The sequence below is a fragment of the Athene noctua genome, chromosome 8, assembly GCF_965140245.1.
Source record: "Athene noctua chromosome 8, bAthNoc1.hap1.1, whole genome shotgun sequence".
NCBI lineage: Eukaryota > Metazoa > Chordata > Aves > Strigiformes > Strigidae > Athene > Athene noctua.
This window is the reverse complement of record NC_134044.1, coordinates 15,624,352-15,646,174: the sequence shown is the minus strand read 5'-3', so window position 1 is coordinate 15,646,174 and position 21,823 is coordinate 15,624,352. Positions and strand designations below refer to the sequence as shown.

The following is a 21,823-nucleotide window of genomic DNA, read 5'->3' as shown; positions in this document are numbered from 1 at the left end:
TCGCCCGCCACAAATCCTGTCCTGCTCCAGCCTCCAGCACCCTGGCTGGTTGCCTTGCCTTGCCCAGTGAGGCCTGATCACCTTGGGTTTTGGTGAAAATGTGAGTCTAATACAGCAGGCTACTGCTACTTTCACTCACCTTTAATCACCTCTCTGCTGCTCCTTCCCTGGGGATGTTGAAAAGACTTCAATCTGAGCTTTTGTGCTATTTGGAAATGGATTGGTTCAGCAAATCAAAGAGGTAGCATTAGGGCTGCAGCCCACATCGCAGCCTGCCATTCCCCCTACATCAGTCGGAGGGAGGAGACCCTCTCCCTCGGTACAGATAAAAGTTCATTCATGGACAGAGGGGAAGGAGCCCAGGAAACTCCTGCCACACACTGCACACACTGTTATTAGGTTAAGCCATAATTAAGTCCCCATCCCTCTCTCTTGCACATGCATGTCACACAGATGCACGCACAGACGCACACACAGGCACACGCTGGCTTGGTTTAAAAAAAAGCAGGGCTGAAGGTGGGTTAATGCATGTGTGCACCTCTGCTGACAGACCTGTGCAGGAGCCTGCACGTGCTGGCCAGGCCAGCTGAGAGGATTTGAGAGCGCTCAGGCCTGAAGCCCACTCATACATAGCACAGGCAGCTCCCAGCTCCTTCCAAACCAACCCTGGCTATGGTGAGGATGATCTTTTTTTGAAGTCCAGTGCATGTGACAGCCCATTTATTTGCTTCACTTGCTTGGGACAGGCATGGTATTAAGCACAGAGATAATCTACACGGGGCACCATTTTCAACTGCCCAACGGATATATACATCAACTAGTTTTTAATCATGATAAGAAGCATATGAAACCTCCTATTGCACAGGATTTCAGTTGTGCCACAGAAAAACAGCTGAGTGTGTTTTACATCTGCAACTTTATTCTTGTACAAAAGGTTAAAGGCAAAGCTAAAAAAATGAACCTATTGGTACACTGAACACTTTTAAGACAAGATAAGGCAGTAAAGCTTTTACTGCTAAGAAGAACCAATGGAAGGTTTTAAAGCTCATCTAGCATTTAATTTTTCTAAGTAACCCAAATTAAAGCAGCTTTTCAGTCTTTAAAACCCTCTCACTTTTCTGGAATGCTTCAGAAGGAAGATGACCTGAGGATGGTGTCTGACCAGACGGATGGTCTGCATGAGGTGCAGAAATGGGCCACCGAGGGATGCCAAAGCGAAACCCGGCTGCCTGGCTGTGGACCCCTGCTGATCGTTAGACAAAGCAACGCTGCACAGCACCAGGGAGCAGCACCCTGCCATGGACAAAAGCAGCAGTGACCTGATGGCCCCTCGGCGGCCCCCACGCCCCAGTGGCTGTGGCACAGATGGGCACTGTGGACTTGCCCAAGTAGAGCCAGGAGCTGAGCCCTGGGCACAGTGACTGCGGATGTCCTGCTCCAATTACTGGACTGCACTTCCTCCTGGAGGGGTGAGGCTACAGGCAGTGGGATACTGAACACTCTTGGGATCCCTAGGGATCCCCTTGGGATGCAACAGAACCGGGCTGGCCAGCTTTCCTGAAGGATTGCTGGTACAGCCACTATGGCTTTGCAGGGCTTGCTGCAGTCAGAGCTGCTCCTGGCGGTGGCGGGTGCTCTAGTCTTCAGGGATTGGGGTGTTGCAGTTCCCATGGTAAATTTTGACCTCACCCTCACACTGGAAGTACTGGTCGAACACGTCGCTGTATCCATGGTCCCTCCACCACGTGCAGAGCTGCCGGTTCCATGTGCAGTCAAGCACATGGAAGAGCTCTGGGTGCTCCATTCCCACCATGGTGAAGAAATCCTGGTCCCCGAGGTGGCCCTTGAAGTGGTATTTCTCTGTCAGCTTCTGCACCATGGTGGGCTCCAGCAGCTGGTTGTAGAGCTTGGATTGCCTCATGGCTTCCAGGTTCAGGAGCAGGACACCACTGTTGAAGCCGGGCAGCCCATCAGGAGGGGGATCCCCTACTTTGGTTTGGGGGTTCTCGCGGCGATACTGCCAGAACGTGTGCCTGCAGAGAGAGGAAAAACAGAAACAGGGGAGTCAGGGAGCGCAGCCTGAAGAGCAGCCACCTCAAGTCTGAGCAGGTCTGGATCACAGCACAGGACCTACTGCCCATCAAAGGGATCTCACAGTGCTTGTCTTCTGCGGGCTGGAGGCACCCAGGTCCCCAGAGCAGCCTGGTGCTTCGTGGGCTGCATCTCTCTCCAGCCCCCTGCACAGGATATTGCCCAGACCTCAAACCACTCTTCTTGCTCTCTCCTAAAGCCCCTTTTGTTTCTATCAGGATCTCTCTGGTGAGCCAACAGGACAGAGGATCGCGTGACTGCTCACACGGCTGTGCGGGGAGACGAAATGGCATCCCAGCGCCTAGGGCGAACGACCAGAAGTGCCCCCACGGCTGGTAGACGCCAGGAAAATGTCCTGCAGTTAAGAGGATGTTGGCAGCAGAGCTCGCAGCATCATTATTATTACTTGATTATGGGGAAGCTCTGGATCAAAGATGGGCCTCAGTTTGAGGCTGTGCAAAAAGAAGGCTCAAAATAAATCTGAGTGGCAGCAATATTTCTTCAAAATAAAAATAAAAAAAGAAAGCCAATGGCAACATCTCATTAGCTAAACAAGCACTCACTGCCTTCAGCATATGCACCCCTTGGAAGGCTCAGCTGTAGCAGCTCTGGCAGATGCAATCTTCATCACCTAATTTCCAGCTGCTAAGGAGAAGAGAGCAGTGCAAGTCTAGCGATACAGAGACCTAACTCCAGAGGGTGATTCAAATAGGAAAAGGTTAGACTACCTAAACAAGCAGCCTCTTTGGCTCCTTCCTCAGCCCTGGGGCAGTGAGCACACCCCACAATGTACACACCAGCTGCTCCCCCTTGCAAGAATTGAATTCATCCCATGGTACTACCCAAGCAGCTGGGGTTGAATCTGCCCCAAAAAATAGTTCCCATTCAGACTGAAAGTTTTCTGCCCCCAAGCAGCATCCTCTGCTGCCAAGACTGTGGTTTGGAGGAGGACAGGAGAGACCTTGCAGCCCCCACCCCACCATCTGACAGCTCAGGATGCCAGCACTGCACCTTCCTTCCAGCCCTAACACTTAAGGTAAAGCTACAGCAGGTTTTGGTTTTTTTTCTTTGCACCTCACTGTGAAGATGTTGGGGACAGCTACTGTTAGAAAGAATAAGCCAAGCCTGCTGCTGGTACCTCTCAGTCTGTCAGACACTGACCAAAGTCACCACACACCTCCAGGAAACAAGAATTTATTGGTAGATGGTGTGGATTTAGCACCCGAAGGTTTAAAATGGTCACATGCTTGGAAGGTGAAGCTGGGCTAATTCAGATGTAGGAAGATGCTGGGACATTAGCCCTGGGACAGCTCCAGAGTCACAGTGGGTACTCCTCCACTTCAAACATTTAAATTGAAATTTTTCTTGTAAGAAGCTGTGCTCAGCTCCAACAGTTGCTCAGGGAATCCTATAGCTTGTACAGAGATCAGACTATTAAATCCATCCTTCTGGCCTGTCTTCTGGACCCCCAGCACAGCACTGTGAGACTGGCCAAGGCAAGAGCCAGGATTCAACAGTCACCAGCAGAATTATGGCCTCAGAAAATGTGGATCTATTAATGATGTCAACCGTGAGCACCTTTTTTATTTCCTGACCTGGAGAACCACAACCATCACACAGCACCACTTCCTTACAACTTTCCATTTAGATGCCTTAGATTCAAACCTCTGGTATTTCTAAATTCATTAAGGGTGTTTACACCATTCCATTTCACCTGATTCAGGATGGAAAGGGTTTTTCTAAGTGCCAGTTTTCCATGGAATAAGGGCTCAGTTTTCGAGCACCCGTCTCCACGCCTCCCGGCAAAGGGGAGTGGAGGACTGGCTGCCTCATTGGAGCCCGCAGGCAGCAGTGCTCATTTGATCTAAAAGGCAGGGAAGGGATAAAAAGGGCTCTGCCTCTGCAAAGAGCAATTATGTCCTGGGGACAGGCACCAGGTCACCACAGAGACCACTTGTGGATGCTCATGAGAACAGGAGGGCAAAGTGCTCTTCACACAGCATCGGTGGGAAGCTCAACCTGCAAGGACAAGACCCAGCCTTGCACTGATCATCTTCCCGAGGTGCTCAGGACCAGGGGTCTGAGCAGAGACTGGCTCAAGCTCACCTCTGCATACTCCGCTCTCTCTGCCTCTCCCTAGCAGTGCCAGGAAAGCCACCCTCATGCCCACAAAATGATGCTGGAAGCTGGCAGGTGGGAGAGGGGGAGCAGTGCTGCAGAGGGAGGCACCTTTCCAGGTCCACAGCAGCAGAGCCGACTCCTTTCATGTTCTTACCTCCAAAAGCACACTGCCCAAGCTAAGGGATGAGATTACAGACCCTGAAAGCAGCTAGAATAGGAAAAATGCAAGTGCCCAAGCCCTCAGCATTGCCAGGCCACGGCAGGGAGAAAGCAGATCTGTATCAAATGACTCAATTTTTCAGCAGTGCCGTTCCCCAGCGGATTACTCGGCGACGGCTGATAACAAGAAGGGAGCAACATGCCCCTTTTCTGCAAGGAGAGGAGACAGACTGACAAGTAGCAATTGTTCAGCCCTTCCTCCCGGCGCTGGCATGACGGATCCATCCTCCCCAGGCCGCACGTAGGGGGAGCGGGGCTGGGGGGAGGACAGGGCCATCCCCAGGGAGTGATGCTGGGCCAAGACCCAGGATGGGATGAGCTATGGGTGGCCCTGCAGCAACGATGGCTCAGGAACCTGCTCCCAGCACTGCACCGCAGCCCTTTCAGTGCTGGGCTCTGGCCAACCAAGGAAAAAGTATTCTGGCAGGGCTGCTGGCAGCATCTGTTTAGCCAGGATTTCGTTTGGCTTTTGTCCTTCTAACCGAAGGTTTTGGCGCTGTCCTTCTGCAGGGACCAGGAGAGAGAAGAGTGTGGTTGAAATGCATGTCCACCCAGCTGGAAGTGGAAGGAGTGGCAGGTACAAGAGTCTAATTTTCTTTGGAGGAGATGGGGCTGGGGAGCACAGCAACCAGCCAGCCACACAGCTAACCCAGCCTGTGACCTGTGCCGCTCTGTCCTGCCCGGCACCACTCCTTGGCACCTACCTCAAATTGTGGCAAAACATGAGGGGAACATTGCAGCAGCTTATTGAGCATGCTGCCAGGATGCAGGGAGGGGGTGCTGGGGCTTCAGACCCCCCTCAAGACAACTATTAAGGAACCAAAACCCGCTTGGATGCAATGGAAACGTTTCCCTGCCCGAGCCCCTGGAGCAGCCAGGATCTCCCTTGGGATAGGCAGTTCAGAGTGTCACCTGCCTCGGCTGTGGGGTGCCCCCCTCCCCATGCCCCCGGCAGCAAAAGCCAGGCCAGGAAGGCAGCTCAAAGATGCCGGCCACCACTGGGATGCATCAGGGCAGGAAGCTGCTGGCCAGGAGAAGGGGAGGAGAAAGGAAGAGGAGGCATTTAGGGCTTTTGTTAACCACCCTGGTCTCTCCAGACAGGAGGGGAAAGAGGTGACCCCGGGCCCCCGACCCTGTAGCGAGGTGCGGGGGAGCCGTGCAGGGCCACTGCCGTGAGCGCCTGCCTGCAGCCCCAACGGGCTTTGCTTTGAGGAGCCGTTTATAAACAGAGCCGGCGTGTGCTAGGAAACATCTGGAGAAGAGCATTTCCAAGCATTCAAATGCTGGGCCCAGGCAGCCCAGATAAAAATCCCTGCTTCCACCAGGACTTCCCTTGCTGGCCCAGTGCAGGGCGCTCCGGCCGCACCTCCCCGGCCTCGCAGGCGGGCGGTCACGAGCCCCAGGTTGCAGAGCTGCCATCGCACCTTTTAAAATGCTTCACTGGGGATAGTTGCCAGGGGGAGAAGAGACTGCTCCACCCATCAGCTGTATTTTGCAGGTCCTTCTCTCACTTTCAGGCACAGCAAGGGGCAAATGCTGGGTGGGGAGAAGACTTTGTCCAAACTCATGAACTTCCAATCACTTACTTCAGCTCTGGGTTACCAGACAACCTCGTGGGATGACCTGAAAACCACTGGTGAAGCAAGCGGGGTGCTCTTGCTGTCAAGAAGGTCAGGGTGGATGACTTACTGCCAGCTGGGTGACCAACAGCAAGCCCAAAGCACTGGCCCCACAGGCAGCAGACTGGGCTCATGTGCCTGTATCCACCTGAGATGTTCAAGGGGCTGCAACACTGCCACACCAGCTGCACAGACGCCGCTGGCCTTGCCGAGAACGTGGATCCTTCCCATGCAGCCACATCTCCAAAATGCCAACAGCCTCTGGGAACCCCCCCCATGCAGCTGGGGAACTGAGTAGCCAAGTCAAAAAAGACATGAAGTGAAACCAGATGCTGGGCCAACCCCAGGGTGGCTGCGGTCAGAGGATGCTCCTGGAAGGCTGTGGCGGCTCCAAATGCTGCTGTGCACTGTGTAAGTGTGCTGCATGTGCCTGAGCAGCGTGGTACCCAGAGAGAAAGGCTGCACAGCCTCTCCCTCAACGAAGAGGGAAGTAAAGCCAACAGCCATAGAATAAAGCCACAAAAATCAGGGATCTGCAAGATTCTGGATGCAACAAACATCCCTGGACCAGTAAACTCCTTGCTGGAACTCACTGATTTGCTCCCATTTGCCAGCACTGGCAGAGTTTGGGCCAGCTGCCTGGGAGGGTAGGATGGGCAGCAGCAGCAAGCCAGCACCTTTGTCTCCAAGCCTCTCTCACAGGGGTCAGGGGCTGGGGGACCCCAAGCCCCATCCAGCCAAGCATGGGGCTCCTCATGCAGAAGGGAGGCACGGGCTGCTGGCCGTTCCTCTCTGCACCACTCTGACAGCAGCCCTGCCAGCCCAAACACCAACTAAAACAACAAGTGCATGCTCTTGCTACCTCTAAACATGCTTTTTGGTTCCTGAGCCAGAAATCAGACAGCCAGTAGCATCACCCCCAGCTGCAGCTGCTGGCAAATGCTGCTTTCCTGTGCAATAAGCAATGAGGCACGAGCACGCTGCGCCATGCTGCTCTGCGCTGCTGCCAGCGCTCCCCGGGGTGGGTGGGAGGGCACAGTGCGAGGCTGTGGTCCCCGCCGCGAGCAACCCCCGGCCGAGCTGCCCACTGGCTGGTGCCCAGTACCTGCAGGGCCCTGGCGAGCCGGCTGAGGCAGTGGACAGGCTGGGAGGCCCAGTGGGAAGTATGCAGCATCCTGATGGGGATGGGTGGATGCGTTTGAAATGGAGGGGGAGAGAGCAAACAACTCTAAAGGCTTCTGGGGACAGCAGATGCAGGCTTAAAAGCAACCTGGCTCCCACAGTACCCTGGAGGACCCCCCACCAGTGGTTTCTGTATCACCCAGAGGAAACAGTGTGGGCAGTGGGGAGGGAAGTGATGGCACAGGGATGACTGTGTCATCCGTTCTGGGGATGACGGTTGCCTTTCCCCCCTAATCCTCAGCAAGAAGAGCAAGCACAGCCAAGAAACCTCCCTGCACCCTTCCCCTCTTCCTGGCTAAACCTCACTGTGGCAAGCAGCCACCACCCCCCTACTACCACTCTACTCTGACCAAGATTAACCCTCAGGGAAAGACCATGTCCCCTTCCTTCAGCTCCCCCTCCACCAAGAGGCATCTCTGCAGTGAAGATGGGCCCTTCTGAGCTACCAGGGACAGAGCTGCCCCCAGGGCTGTAGCCAGAGCAGGATTCGACCCACACTCCTCTCTCCTGACCCAGCGCAGCTGGACCTTGGTGGGGCCAGCTCAGCCCTGCTGCAGACAGAGGCTTTGCAACAAAGTGGTCCTTGTTGCTAATTTCCCATGTGCACACGCTAAACCCCTTAAGGAGCTGGGGCGGCAGGTTCAGTACCAGCCTGGTCTGGAGTGCCTTAGCTGAGGCTGAGCAGCTTGTGTAACCCAGGAAATCCCGGCTCTGTGCTTCTTGGGAGCACTGTGCACCCAACGATGTGCAACGGCATCGCCAAGGCAGCAGCACACCTCAACTCTGTGGGGGAACATCACCCTGGGGCAAAGCAACCCCGATTCCCAGCCCCGGACAAAGGGCAGGATGTGTTGGTGTGCACACTGGGACCATCTTACCCTCCTCCAGTGGGTTCAGGGAGAGGGTCCAGCTCAGGGAGGACCTTCAGCCCTTGCATGGAAAATGCTGACTAACCAACAGACTGAGCTCTTCAATGAAGACATCAGTAATTCCTTAATAAACTTCTCACGTACTGCACAAATTATGTCTGTACAGCGCTGGTCTCTACTACAGCACAGTCTGCATGCCAAGCTTTTAAAAGGTCTTTATTTGGAGCAGCAAATTGATTCTCAATGATTTCATTTCTACGTGGACTTAGCAGTCCAAAAATGAGCACACGTAAATAGGTGATAAGTAGCAACTCGCGAATGCAGCTTGCAAGCAAAATCTTTCCTTGGGACACAGATTTCAAAGGCTGGACCCCTTCACCATCTGAAATTTTTGCGCCTCATGCTGATGCTAAAATGACCCTCTGAACAGAGGGGGGCTACAAATCCCTGTCTGGGTCACACCGGTTTCCTTCCCTCTACAGACCAAATGCTGTGGCACTAGCAGCGGTGCAGAGCCGTCGGCTGTTTGTCAGGCCATCTGCTCATTCAGCACTGGGGAAGGACGGGGGCCAGCCCATTCATGGGGGCACTAAAAAACACCAAAGGCATAATTACTGCCAAAATGGCAGATTTCTGTTAAAAACTGTGAATGGACTCTGCTGCAGCAGTGCTTTCCTGCTTGCTTCAGAGATGTGGGCAGCTTGCCCCGGGCCAACAGGACTCTCAGGAACAAGGGAGATGCTCTCCCTTGACAGATGCTCACCTGCTGCTGTGAGGAGGAGATATAAAAGGCCTCCATTCCTCTATCCCCGTTTGGGAGTCCTGGCTTGTGGAACACTGTGCTGCCACAGGGGAGTCCTGGCATAGAGGGAACCATCACTGAGCTTCAGGGAGCAGGAGGGCATTGTGGGATCTCCTCCAGAGGACTGTTGGGAGCTTCGTCGTGCAGCCCCTGCACCACATCACTCCAGAAAGCATCCCAGCTATGCAGCAAAACCTCTCAATTTCCTGCTGTCTGTTTGTTTGTTCCTCCTTCAAAGGGCTTCAGCTCTTGGAAGCTCCTTCTCCACCAAGTGCTGGTGAGGAAGCCCCTTGGCCGAGCGGAACCAGCTGCCCTCCAGCTGCCAGAGCAGCCCCATCCGCTCCTCCTGCCCCACCTCCAGATGCTCAATCCCAGCAAACACTTTACAGAGCAGATTCAAGAGACAAGCTGGGCTGGTTTGACACCTCTGCTGGCATCTACAGCCCAGGCTCCCCTCCCTACCATGCTGCAAAGCCTTCACTGGGGTGCAAGGAGTCATGAATACCTGCGCCACACAGGCCAGCTTGAGCCTTGCCACTGCCCATGAACAGTATTTTTCTTAGCAACCCCAAACCAAGCTGTGACCTCCAAAAAAGCATCATTGTCCAGCATGGCCCTGCTCCTTCAGTTCATGCTCTCCCATGACAAAAAAAGTAACCATAGAAGGTAACAACAATTGTGCAAATACCTGCTCACAATGTTTAACGTGCAGGGTCTGATGATCTACCAGTGCAGCCAGGTACTCCGGCAACCCCAAAATGCCACCAGTGTGACACCTACCTCTAGACACTGAAACTGAGATGTTCAGGAGCTGAAATTGAGAAGTTCATGAGTTGAAGACAAGTGCAGGTATGCTAACTGATACTTGCTTACCTGACACACCCTGGACTTGTGTGCTATGACCAGCAAAAAAATCTGTAGCAAAGTCATGGCAAATTTCTCAGGTAGCCCTTGCCTGTGCTCTTTGCAGGATGGCAAAGTCCTTTGAGGAAAAGCTTGAACCCCTGATTGGAGTCCCAACTGCCTTACTCAAACACACACAAGTGTCTTGGTTGTTGGAAAAAATCATGTTTGTAATGCCCAGTATCTCAAAAGGAACAGTTAATAGCATTAATATTACTAATAGTATACATGCTAACTGATGCACAGCTGTGGTTGTCAGATCTTGTCAAATTTATTCATTGTGTTTAATGACGTTTCAGGTTTGGTTGCTAATGGGAGTAAGTGCAATAGGTCCTATGTATTAATGATGTGCACAGATGTAAACAACAAAACCTTTTACCTTCTCAAATAATTTTTTATCAGTAAGAAATGCTGAATTCCTGAAATCAATTCTGCTGCCAGTTCCTTGCAGGTTCTGCTTGTTCTGTAATTTTGGCTGCTTCTTGGCAGCCATTGCCAAAGAATTCCCAGAACTGCTTCCCCCACACATCAAGAAGCAGCAGTCACCACAAATCAAGCCAAAGCCTCGAAATGCTTTAAAATTGAAAGTGCAGGATTGCAGGACTGCGGTCAGGCAGCATTGGCATCACCATGCCTGACGGGACACAGGCAAGGCAAATTCTGCCTTCGCTGACTGAGGGGCTTGGGAAATACAGAGCCTGTTGTGGCAGGCAGATCCCTGCTGCCCCAGGGCAAAAGCACTTGGAAAAGAGCAAAGTCTCCAAATCAGAGCAACCTGTCTGCATGAGGAGCCCACAAAACCAGGTGAACTCAGGCAGGAGGACCTGCCTGCTGGAGATGGTTATCACCAACTCCAGAAAGTCCCATCCCAGGCAACACCCCACCTGCACTGCTGTATCTTAAAACCACCACTGCTGCCTCAGCCGATACCCAGGGAATCCAGCTGCTCCTCCTTGCTCACAGCTGTCAGCAGTACTTTGGGTTTTTTTAACATCCCAGGAGAAGGTACAGGATGTACTGTCTCAGTCCAGATGCGCTGACAGCCTGGCCTGGCTGTGGATTCAGCATTAGCCTGCTCACAGCCCAGGATAATTCTGTTCCTCTTCCAAACATCTGACAAACTGACTTAGCACCGCTGCTGCTGAGCTCCCAGCAAACATGGAGCACTGCAAGTGCTGTGCCTCTGGGTCTGGAGGCTGCACAGGCTTGCTTCCACTCGTTAATGGGCTTCTCAGGGTTATTTTACCAGTTCTCAAACAAACCATACTCAGGTGACAGGGCACACTGCATTCCTACAGAAGCTCCCACACGATCACAAGAAGAAACAAAGCTTTTTTCTTCCACAAAATAATGTCCTGTTTGAGCTCTTCCTAGGTTTTAGGCAGAAGCAAAAGCAAACGGCCTTGCAGCCATACAAGGACTCAAGAGTTGGTCCTTTGTAGTCTGTAGCTGTCCCTTTGATGTAGATATCCTTTCCTGCAGGACAAACTTTTATAATTTCCAGCACTACGGATTCCCAAGACGCCTCCAGCTTTTATTAGCTCCTTATCATGGGGGACAGCAGTGAAGATCTTGTCCAACAGCAGGAACAGAGGCAGCAGCTGCCCTTCCAGCCCCAGCTACATGCACCCTTGGACTGAGAAGGTCTGGGACCTCTCCTGAGGTCCACCACCACAGGCAGCTAGCAGATGCCTTGCTCCCATCTGGAGCAAGGGGGTAAAAGCACCTGCCTGAGCACCTGTGGATTAGGTCCTCCCCAATAAAACCTCTAAGGGGGCAGCACTCAGGGCCCCAGGCAGTACTGGCACCCAGAACCCACCACAACGTGGCAGTGCTAGGAACACCACCAGCACCACGCAGGAAACAGGCAGGGATGGCCATGGGGTGGGAGCAGGGAGCATGGTGTGGTATGCTGGTCTGGGGTCAGCCTGAGGCTGCTGAGAGCAGCTGTGCAATCCGTACTGCTGTCCTGCTGCCTCTCACACACCACCAGCGTGACTGGAGGATCTATAACCAGGAAACTCGGTGAGAACAGGGTTTAAGTTCTGCCTTCTGTAATCGGAGAGTTTTCAGGACATTTCTGGGAGTGTCGTAGTGTTTTCCTACTCCATTCACCTCAGCCACAAGGCTGCTTTGAAACTGTGAGGCTTCTCCCTTTGGCACCCAGCAGTGCTGACACAGCACAGGCTGGCACAGAGGCCCAGGGGAGGTCTAGGCTGCAGCAGCATCCGCATGTGGATGCCCTCACTGTGTCCTGACAGAGAGCTCTGCTGTGCCCACACGCAGCCTGGACTGCTCATGACTGCTCAGGAGGCTGACCCGCAGCAAGCTGTGCTATTCTTCCCATCACTCAGACCCATCGCAGCCGGGACTGCGGCTATGCCGCTCCCTGGGCCAGGCACACACGTCATGCATGTCCTGGGGAGAACAGGGACTTTGCCTGCCAGCCTGATAGCTGCCTTGCTGGCTGCATTTGCAACGCTTGCCTGCATGTTTCTTAGTCAGGCTAAGAGCACAGGAGGGCCCATACTTCTCAGTTTGGCCAGAATCTCACATGGAAGGCCCAGTGCAACAAATATTTATACAGATCATCACCACCTGCCCTCTGCAGCCTGGTGAACAGGACATTGCCAGCATGCCTGAGTGGCTGAAATGCTGCAGGGGACAACAGGATTTTTAATTAAGGTTATGATTCTGCAGAAACACTCCTTGCATGGAAAGCCTTTTGGACCAGGCAAAGTTCAGATGCAGATTTTAATCTTCTCATCAAATCCATTCTCACTGACACAGGAGCTCCCAGTCTTGGCTGTGGCATGTATCCCGTGCAGGCAGACACATAAGCAGGCCTATGTCTGTGCTGGGAAGAGGCTCTGCCTGCAGGCCAGCATGCAAGCATCAGTCTGGCAAGAGGCATCCAGTGCTGCCATGGAAAGCCTACCAGCGTCTACAAGCGTAGTGCATAGTACCAGTGTCCCCAGCAACCCTGGCAGAGGGGGGCAGCCTCTTGTGGGCTGAAGCTCTGCCTGTGGCCCTGTCCACAGAGGTGTTGACCGCACCCTGTGTCACACATCGGATCCAAAAGCCACAGGAGGCGCAACACTCCTGACTCATGAACAGAGTGCCGCTTCCCCCACTGCCGCTGGAGAGAAGCAAACCTGATACTGACAGCCTCGGACATCATATCAACTCCTGCCACTTTCCCCTCCACACCCCGAACCCCTGCAGGGCACGGTGGAGAAATGGATCTGCAGGGGGATCCACATACAGCTTCAGCAGGAGCTACCACTCTCAGACCACTCCAACCCACCCTGAGCGACCCCAAAGGACAGGCCGGCCCCAGGCTGCGTAACAGTTAAACCCCACCATTTGCCTTGCAGGAGGGCCAGGAGATCCTGTTGCTCAGAGAAATGAGTTTGTCCAAGACAAACAGTGGCCGGGCATTGTTTCAGCATGAGTCAAACAAATGGAAATGCTCCTGTGCCATCCTGTTTTGCTGTCTGGAGGTTTCCCCCTACCTTCAGGATACGCAAGCAGGCTCCGGGACATTTCCTATTTGCTGTTCTCTTACTCCTCTGTTTCCCTCAAGTGTCTGTGCCCAGCACTGCTCAGTGCAGCAGCACAGCAGCCTGAGTCTTGTGAGTCCCAGCTTGTGCCTGGAAAGCGCAGCCTACAGCCGGACAGCCAACAGGCAGCTGGTGGGAACAGCACTGCCTCCCAGAAAATGGTGCATCATCTACAAAATATGCTCGTCTGCACACAGCTACCTCCTCTGATGGGCCAAGTAGGCAACAAGGATCCAACACAGCCAAGTAGATTGATCTCCATCCATCTTCCCCACTGTTACAGAGAGGGGAAGATGGATGGCACCCAGAGCTTTCCCAGCCACCGGCTCACCCTGCCCCGGGGTGCCAGTCCACAGTCCCACAAGCAAGCTCAGGAAAGCTCTGCTGACTCACCCCAAGCTCTCTGAAATTTTGCCCCACACTGGGGCAAAGTTGGTGCTGCAGAGAGCTGCATGATATGGGGAGGAAAAAATGAGTGGCAATGGAAGGACCCTGCCATCGTCCCGAAACCCTCCTCCACCCCCACAACTGCCTTCCCAACTGATGCTTCAAGCCCACGCATGTGGCAAATCACACAGCTGGAGCTGGCACCTCTTATTTCACACCTACGACACATTTTTATCATGGTAAAAGTATAAAAATAGCAAAGATGATTTTTAAATTTTTTTTTTTTACGAAGACACTCATGCTTTGTCAGCTCGTGTTTTCGTCTGGAAACCCTGTGAGCAGTGAGGTGTGAGCCCCGCAGGGCAGGGGGCTTGGTGGGAGGGCAGGCTGGCGTTTGCACAGCTTGCCCCGCGCCGGGTGAGCTGGCGACAAGGAGGATCAGGAACTTGTTTTCACATGAAGATCAAAACAGCACAAGAAGAAAAGCACAACATAGCCCAAAGTGACCCAGAATGTCAAAACTGCAACAACAGAAAGTTCAGCCCAAAAATGCAGCTTGTGAGGGCTGTTCTTGCTTGGCTTGTTTGTCCCCACTGTGGGTGGCAGGAGGAGGGAGAGTGTGGCTTCGAACTGGGTCATATATTCTGTGCTCAGCTCTGCAGTCCCGTGCCTTGTACCCTGCCATGCCAGAGATCTCTCCCTCCAGTGGAGCACCCCAAGGCTTAACCTGGTCCCTTCCAGGCATGCCCAGTCCCACAAACCACATCCAGGCAGCATAACACCATTCCTGCTCCCTAGCTATGCCTGGAGATAATGCAAAACGGATCCCCGCAGAGACAGAAACATGGAGTGATTCCACCATGGACTAACTGCAGGCAAACAAATGCTTAATTTATTCCACTACAGGCTGCACTGCTAACGAACGGGATCTGCCCCACTGCGCAGTGCTGACTGAGGCTGACAGTCCGATACAGCCCTGCAGCCACACTCAACTGTCACTGCTCCATCCATCCTGCTTCAAGCTCTAACAATTGGATATGATTAACTGGGGCTGAATTTATCATTCTGGACATCAAAATCCTGTCAGAGCACCCAAAGCAGATAGAAGAGCTCTCCATGCTCCAAGCATGGTACTGCACTATGCAGATGAGACCTCAGCATCCGTGTTCCTCTGGTCCCAGCTCTCCCCGCCAAAAGCACAAGCTGGGAGGCAAGGAGACACTTCTGCCATGGGCACAGAAATGCCTTTTTTCCAGTCCGGAAATAGTGGCGACTTCTGCAGTTTGAGTAACCAGAAATGTTCTCACTGAGCATGGTCTCAGCTGGCTTGGGCTTCTAGGAAATGATTGGTGGTGAATAATGACCATCAATCCCCTGCGGGTGAACTTCCCTCTGTCTCCACCCTCATCTCATCCAGATGCACATGCAGCAGGAAAGGCTGCTCCAGACCTCTGCAACTCAGTCTTTGTCCAACAATGCTGCTGGACATGTCTTAGGAGGTTCAGTTATTGATCTCACTACTAAGACTTCCAATAGGGAAGGAAAAGACATACAGAGCTCTTAAGATTTTTTATCTTCCTCCAAGAACATTTCCATTAGGATTAGCAAATCTAGCCAAGCCATCTCAGATGCTCAAACTCTGCTCAGCCAAGAAGCCATTAAGGCATCCTGAGCTGATGATCTGATCCACCCCGGATTAAAACAAAACCTGAGGTTCATCTTTGCAACAATGCAGGCTAAACTAAACCAACTTCTTTAAGCACCAGCCTAGAAATACCTGTGTCCCTGAAGCCCGCTGGTGTGCCATGGGCAAGAAGATCTGAGCCACCCCTCAGTGCGCGGCTCCCACCACCAGCTAGCACCACAGTCAGCACTGGCTGGTGAACCAAGGGTCTGAAGAGCAAGTGACCATGGGGCTATCCTCATGCTTGCAAGCCCAGGTCACCAACAGAGTTGCCCACTCAATCTTCCCCGAGGGAGTATTTCTTCAGCAGAAGGTGTACCGACACTCCAGGGACCCAGAACCCACTGTTGCCCAAACTCAACCCCTGCTCTCTGCAATATTCACCACTGAGCCCCATCATATAAACTGATGCCCCAGAATGCAATCAGAGCATGTCAGCAGGCATGGCTGGGCAAATACACCTCTAGTAGATGTGCATTAATATAGGTATGGATTTTGGTACCAATGCCCAGGAGCCCAGCTCTGGAAGCTTTGTGATGGTATGTGAGAACAAGGAAACCAACAGCAACACTTGTACACTTTGTTCATACCGACCTACACATTTCGGATTAAGTCCCCACACAGGGATTAAAGCATGGAGACTGCTTCCCCCTAGATTTTCTTCCAAAGACCAACCTGAGTTGAAGAGAAGACACACCAGTCACCTGCTGCCCACCCCCTGTTCCCCACAGGGAGCTGACCGTACCTGTACACTGGCTGCATCTCCCTGGCAATCCCAATGACTGCTCCCTCCGGGAAGTTGTCGAACTCATCAAACAAATCTCGGATGTTGGTCTTATACTTCAGGTCCAAGTCTACCTGGATGATCTGTGTTATTTCTGAAAGCACAAAGAGGAAAAGTCAGCTATATAAGACAAAACTGTAACCGGTGATTACCAGAGGCTACTTGACAAATTATACCCAGTGAGGATTTGGTGCAGTCAGCCCCATGGGCAAGACTCAGCCAATTCATGGCAAACACAATCCAGCTGCAACCTCTACATAAAGCTACCAACCTTCAACCATCATGACGGCATTTACCAATGCATATTTTAGGCATTATTTACTTCAGAAACTATTTCTGGTGACCTCCCGCTTTTTTCCATTCCCTCTTTCCTTCCAGAAGCTGGTTTTCCATACGATTGACAAAAGCAAGAGGTAGCTTCAACCCAGCTTCTTCCTTTCATGGAAGCGTTTCTGTAAGAGCAGTCACACAAAACCCCATGCTCACCTTCTGCTACCTACTTCTAGGAAAAGCTACCAACTCCACGAGCACTTCCCGGCTCCAGCCCACAGAACATCCATCCCTAGCTTTAAGAGCAATTCCCATCATGGACAATCAATAATTCATTCAGCCACATGACACCCTCAGTAATACCTGCACAAGCTTGTTAGCTGCCAGCAGCCTGACACGGGCTTCCCCAAGGGCTGAAATTACAGGCTGACAGTCTGCAGCAGCCTGGAAAACCATTATTGATGGTGGTACTCTGTCAGAGACAAAGAGGGTCATGCAGACATAGAAGCATCTTCCACTTTCAGCAGGAAAGCTGAGAGTGAGAAGAGGCTGAAGCACATCATTATCGAGGCCGTGCCAGAGCTCGTTAACCAGCTCAGGCCCCTGACTGTGCTTGTCATAGTCTCCTCTGCAGCACAGGAGACCAATTGATGGAGATGTTGCTTGGGAGAGGGTGCAGGAGATGTGCCTCATCAAGACTGCTTGTCCTGGGCTGGTGATGTGGTACAGATTGCAGCAGGCCAAGTGGACTGCAGCAAACGCAAATGCTACGGGAGATCAGAACCTTTGGATGTGTTTCCCTGGCCCCAGTCAAAGCCATGGTCATCGTCTGGCCAGCCAAGCTCAGCCCCACTTGGGAACTGTGAATGGAGTGGAGCCATCCCCAGTAGCATTACATAATGTCACTGCTATTTATATGTGTTATAAAAGCCAAGAGCAAATTCGTTGGGTTGCTTAGCACTTGGCATTAATTGGATTATAAAGACTGTGTCAACCTGTTTCAGCTCCACGCATCACATACAAGTGCCATTACAGATTCCTGCAGGGTAGGTGTGCATGTCACCACTGCTTTCATGGCAACTAGTGAACCAGGCCCTCATCCTTCCTCCTGCCTAGTACTTGCAGGCAGGAGGAAGGATGAGTCCAGCCTGCCCTCACCCTCTGCTGCCTGCATTCTCCATGGGTATGGGCAGGGCTTCCCAGCAGGCTAGTGTTTCTGGGCCCATGTCCATGCTCCAGCCTTCACACCACTGTAGTTCCTCACCCCCTCACCCTGCCATGCTTGGGACAGGCTGTTGGCTACCCCTGCTGAGGGCAGGAGGCAATTGCTCTGTTTTCAGGCCCCAAAGCCACCATCGGGACAAGAGCAGCCAGGCACAGGCAGCTACGCTTAGGCATAGGAATGTGGCTTTGCCATTTGAAATGCGTTCGTCACTTGGTGTCTGTGTTTCAAGCAGACGCTGGGCTGTAGAGCAACTCTGAATTTTTTGCAGATCCTGCACTAATCCAGGGCTCTTGGCAATGGGTCCATGCTTTCCTCATTTAAGAAGGAAAAAGCCCCATGAGGTTAAGCAAGAAATATACTGCTTACTCTGCAAAGCATCCAAGCAGAAATATAAATCAAGGAGAAATAGTATGTAAGCTATAACTCAGGCTGTATCTCAATTTATTTTTTTAACATCCATCACTATCTGCTAAAGGGAAAGGCCACACTCCCTTCAGCTGGCAGTACGGCAATCCCCAGGCCTACCTAGTATTTACCACCACCATAATCCTCTGTTTGCAAGGATTTAAAACCCAGGCGTAGTAATTCACTACAGGCTAAAGCAGGTCTTGACCTGAAAGCAATTTCCCTCAGCCTTCCTAACTGCCTTAGAAATCGCTAGCACAGCTCAAGCAGATGAATAGGCAGACTGGAGGATTTCTGCAACAGGGAATGAGACATGTATCCCAAATACCCCAAACCTCCTCAGTGGTCCATACCACCGCAGTGCAAAACCCCCAAATTCTTAAAACTGTTGCACTTGAGAATATCCAGACCGGTCACAAAACTCCAGGTTGAGGAGATCCCAGACCTACAACACAAGCTTAGCCCAAGAGAAGCAGGGCACTGCTGAGGATGGGGAGAGGGAATGGGCTCCCCAGGGGATCATAGCACAACTCACCCCGGTGCACAGCAGCCTTCTGACACCTCATCAGGTTTCAATTAAATCAACTGTGAGGCACGTCATCCAATTGTTCTCTAAAATTACAGATGAGCATTAACTGCAATTAATCACAGCAGAGAATGAAAGCTGAGCTTGGGGGAAGCTCCAATCCCAGTCCTGCATGCCCCAGCACCCCTGCGGGTAACAGACTCTGGAGGGTCCCTGTGCAACCCGGGGGGTGCTGCCCAGCAGCAGCAGCCGCCAGCTGCCCCCTAAAGCCTCGGCTGCAGTGGGGAGCAGAGCACGAGCACAGCTGCAGTGCCAGGCAGCGATGCCAGCGCCACAACAAACCCAGCATAGATATACACGGTTTATTTACACAAACATGCTGGGTTCTCCATCCTGCCCTTCGTTAGAGGCTCCCTGTGGTTGGCTCACCCCCCCTGTGCACTGGTCCCATGCTGTGCTGGCAGAGCCCCCCACAAAAAACTCATTAACAAATTAGACTCAGAGAGCACGAAGTACTTTTCTTTTTAAGTAAGCATGAACTGCAACACTGAGACAAAAATGAGCACGAGTGACGTTAAGATCCACTTTGCCAGATTCAGCTTGCACAGACAGATTAATGGCCAAGACGGTTTGTCTGCCTGGGGCTGGCAAGGGGCCAGGCACTAATATTTATGATGTATCGTGCTCTTCACCCTTTTACCAAGCGCTTTGTCCTGGCTGCCATGTAGGGGTGGAGGAACTGCATTCTCTCTTAGACACAAACTGCTTGGAGAGGTCCAGCTGGAAATGTGGGAAAAGGCTGAGAGTTTTGCTAAGCAAGCGAGTTTTCTAACTTTGCCATACTGTATATTACCCTCTGCTCCCTTCAACTCCGGCTCTTCCAGCCAACAGTGTATAAAGGGGAGTTATGCCAGTCAAAGCAGAGGTGATCTCCATTAGCAGTGACAGCTTTACGGCACAGGCTGGCCCCATTTAAAACTCGTAATGTTTTATTGCAGCCTCGTACCAGCAGCCACAGCAGGGCTGCTCTGCGTGCTTGGCTCAAGCCCTCTCTCCAGCCATGTCCAGAGAAAGACCAGCTTCAGAGATGTGGATCCCGCAGCAGGGTCTGTGGTGCTGGAAACAAGGAGAGAAAGGCACCATCGGTGCCCAAGCTGCCTTGCACCAGGGCTCAGCCGCTGGCAGGCACTCCGGGTGTGTGCCGGTGGGCTCGGTGGGTTGTCTGGATGCTCTGAGCAGCACCCAGGTGACCCTCAGGTGGAAGCAGCTTCCGCAGCTAGTCTGATGGCCCTTTCCAGGAGGCACAGACCCCACGGCATGCCTCATGGCACAGTGGGGACAGAGCGGGACGGGAGCAGGTGGGCGTGCAGCAAGCCAGACCACCCTACCAGCACGTGGTGTGACCCTTCAGAACAAACCGCACTTCTCAGAAGAGTCAGGCAGGAGTTGTAGCAGGGGAGCACAGGGAGGAGGAGCGCTGCTGTGGCTGTGCCAGCCAGAGCTCTGGGGACACTGTGTAGTGAGCAGCAGATATTACCCCTCCAGCCCTTCCTGACCTGCAGCCTTGAGCCTGACTGTAGGCTAGGACTACTTTCCCCTAGATTGAGTTGAGGGAATGGCCTGCAAGAGATTTAAATAGTGGATTTGAAACTACAGGAAAGTGAATGGATGATGGATGGAGGGTCAGAAGAGGAAATGCAAAGGCAGGAGCCTGAACAGAGCCTGAGAGAAACTGTCAAGTACATAAGCCTGTGGGCACAACTCCCTTGGCTGCTCTGGGAACGTCAGCTGCCAGCTAGAAACCTGATGGGAGCAAAGGAGATGCCCTTCTCAGCTATTTGCCATGTTCTGCTCCAGCACCTTTGCCACCAGTGAGTCATTGCCTCCTCAGTGCCGCAGACAGCCAGGGCAGAGGCAGGCAGCAGCAGCAGTGTTCACCCCCCATGGCATGGACAATGCTGCCACCCTCCATGAACAGTCTGGGCATCCACAGGTCACCTAGTGATGGCTGAAACTAGTCTCTGGAGTAAAACATATGATTTGAGAGGCACCTACATGATCTACAAACCTCCTGGACACCAGACATCCCCAGGTGTAGGTGTGGGGAGCCCAAGGCAGAAGAGCAAGACCCCACAGCCCTGCAGCCTGGCCTCTGCAGGCAGCACAGGCTATTCTGCAAGCAAACTCATTCACACTCATCCCAACAACTTTCTCTGTATGAGGATTGCTACCCTGGCAAAGCCAAGCCCAAACAGCAGGCACAGGGCTGGGACGTCAGCACTGGCCTCTGCTCCCAACCCTCTTCTTCCATACAAACCATGCCAGACAGGGACAGAGGCATGCCACCACCAGCAGCCACCATCACTCTGTGGAGAGGGGAAAAGAGTGAAAATAGTAACTTGTATTCAGGAACAAATAGCAAAATGGAGAGTGGCCATCACAACACAAAGGGCAAAAGCTGTCCTGCAAATGGCATGGTCTTAATCGCTGCTAATTGAGCAGCGGTTTAACAGCTTTAGAGCAGAAGCAGCAAGAATTGAAACCTCCTGGAGGTGGTGTAGCTCTCCAGCCCACTGACACGCTTGCGTTGGCACAAGCTCAACTCCCTCTTGAGAGTACAAAATCCTGCCTGCAGCTGGTCTGGCAGTGGAGACCCTGCAGGGAGCAGTGGGATGGCAGAAGGGGACAGGCCACCACCCAGCCAGGCTGCACTGTGCCCACATCTCACACACACTCCTGAGGCAGATGCCCATCACCAACACGCTGGTGGCAATTTGGCTCTGCTTCCCTCAGCCTCTGCACTGGGCTCTCCACCTGTCTCAACAGACTTGTTTTTAAGGACCTAAGCACCCTGGTCCACCATGCCAATGAGGAGGGACTCCTCCAACACATATCAGATGGGAGCACATCAACCTCCCTGCACCTCCTCTGCATCACAGCAGCAACTTTTGGGGCCAGAGGCTGGTGCTTTGTGCCCATGCAGAGCAGAAGAGGCGAGATCAAGGAGGACACCGTGGGATTGATGATTGTGTGTGCTGCACAACCCGAGCACGCCGCTTCACCTTTCCCGACAGAGACAGCAGCAATGAGCCCTGCAACGCAAGGAGGCAGGAGCCCCCTCCATCCTTCTGCAGAGAGCGTGGGGGGCAACAGCCTCGCAAGGGCAGGGCAAT

At 52.8% G+C, this 21,823-nt stretch overlaps 1 protein-coding gene across 1 annotated transcript in view; it reads right to left on the bottom strand.

Moving 5' to 3' along the window:
* Positions 1–897: 897 nt before the first annotated feature.
* Positions 898–21,823, bottom strand: part of XXYLT1 (xyloside xylosyltransferase 1) — a 36,229-nt gene continuing 15,303 nt past the window's right edge. The window contains exons 3-4 of the mRNA XM_074912010.1: positions 16,186–16,318; positions 898–2,033 (exon numbers count right to left, since the gene is read on the bottom strand). Of these exons, the coding sequence (XP_074768111.1) occupies positions 1,637–2,033; positions 16,186–16,318 (530 nt within the window). The 3' untranslated portion in view covers positions 898–1,636. The remainder of the gene's footprint in view (positions 2,034–16,185; positions 16,319–21,823) is intronic.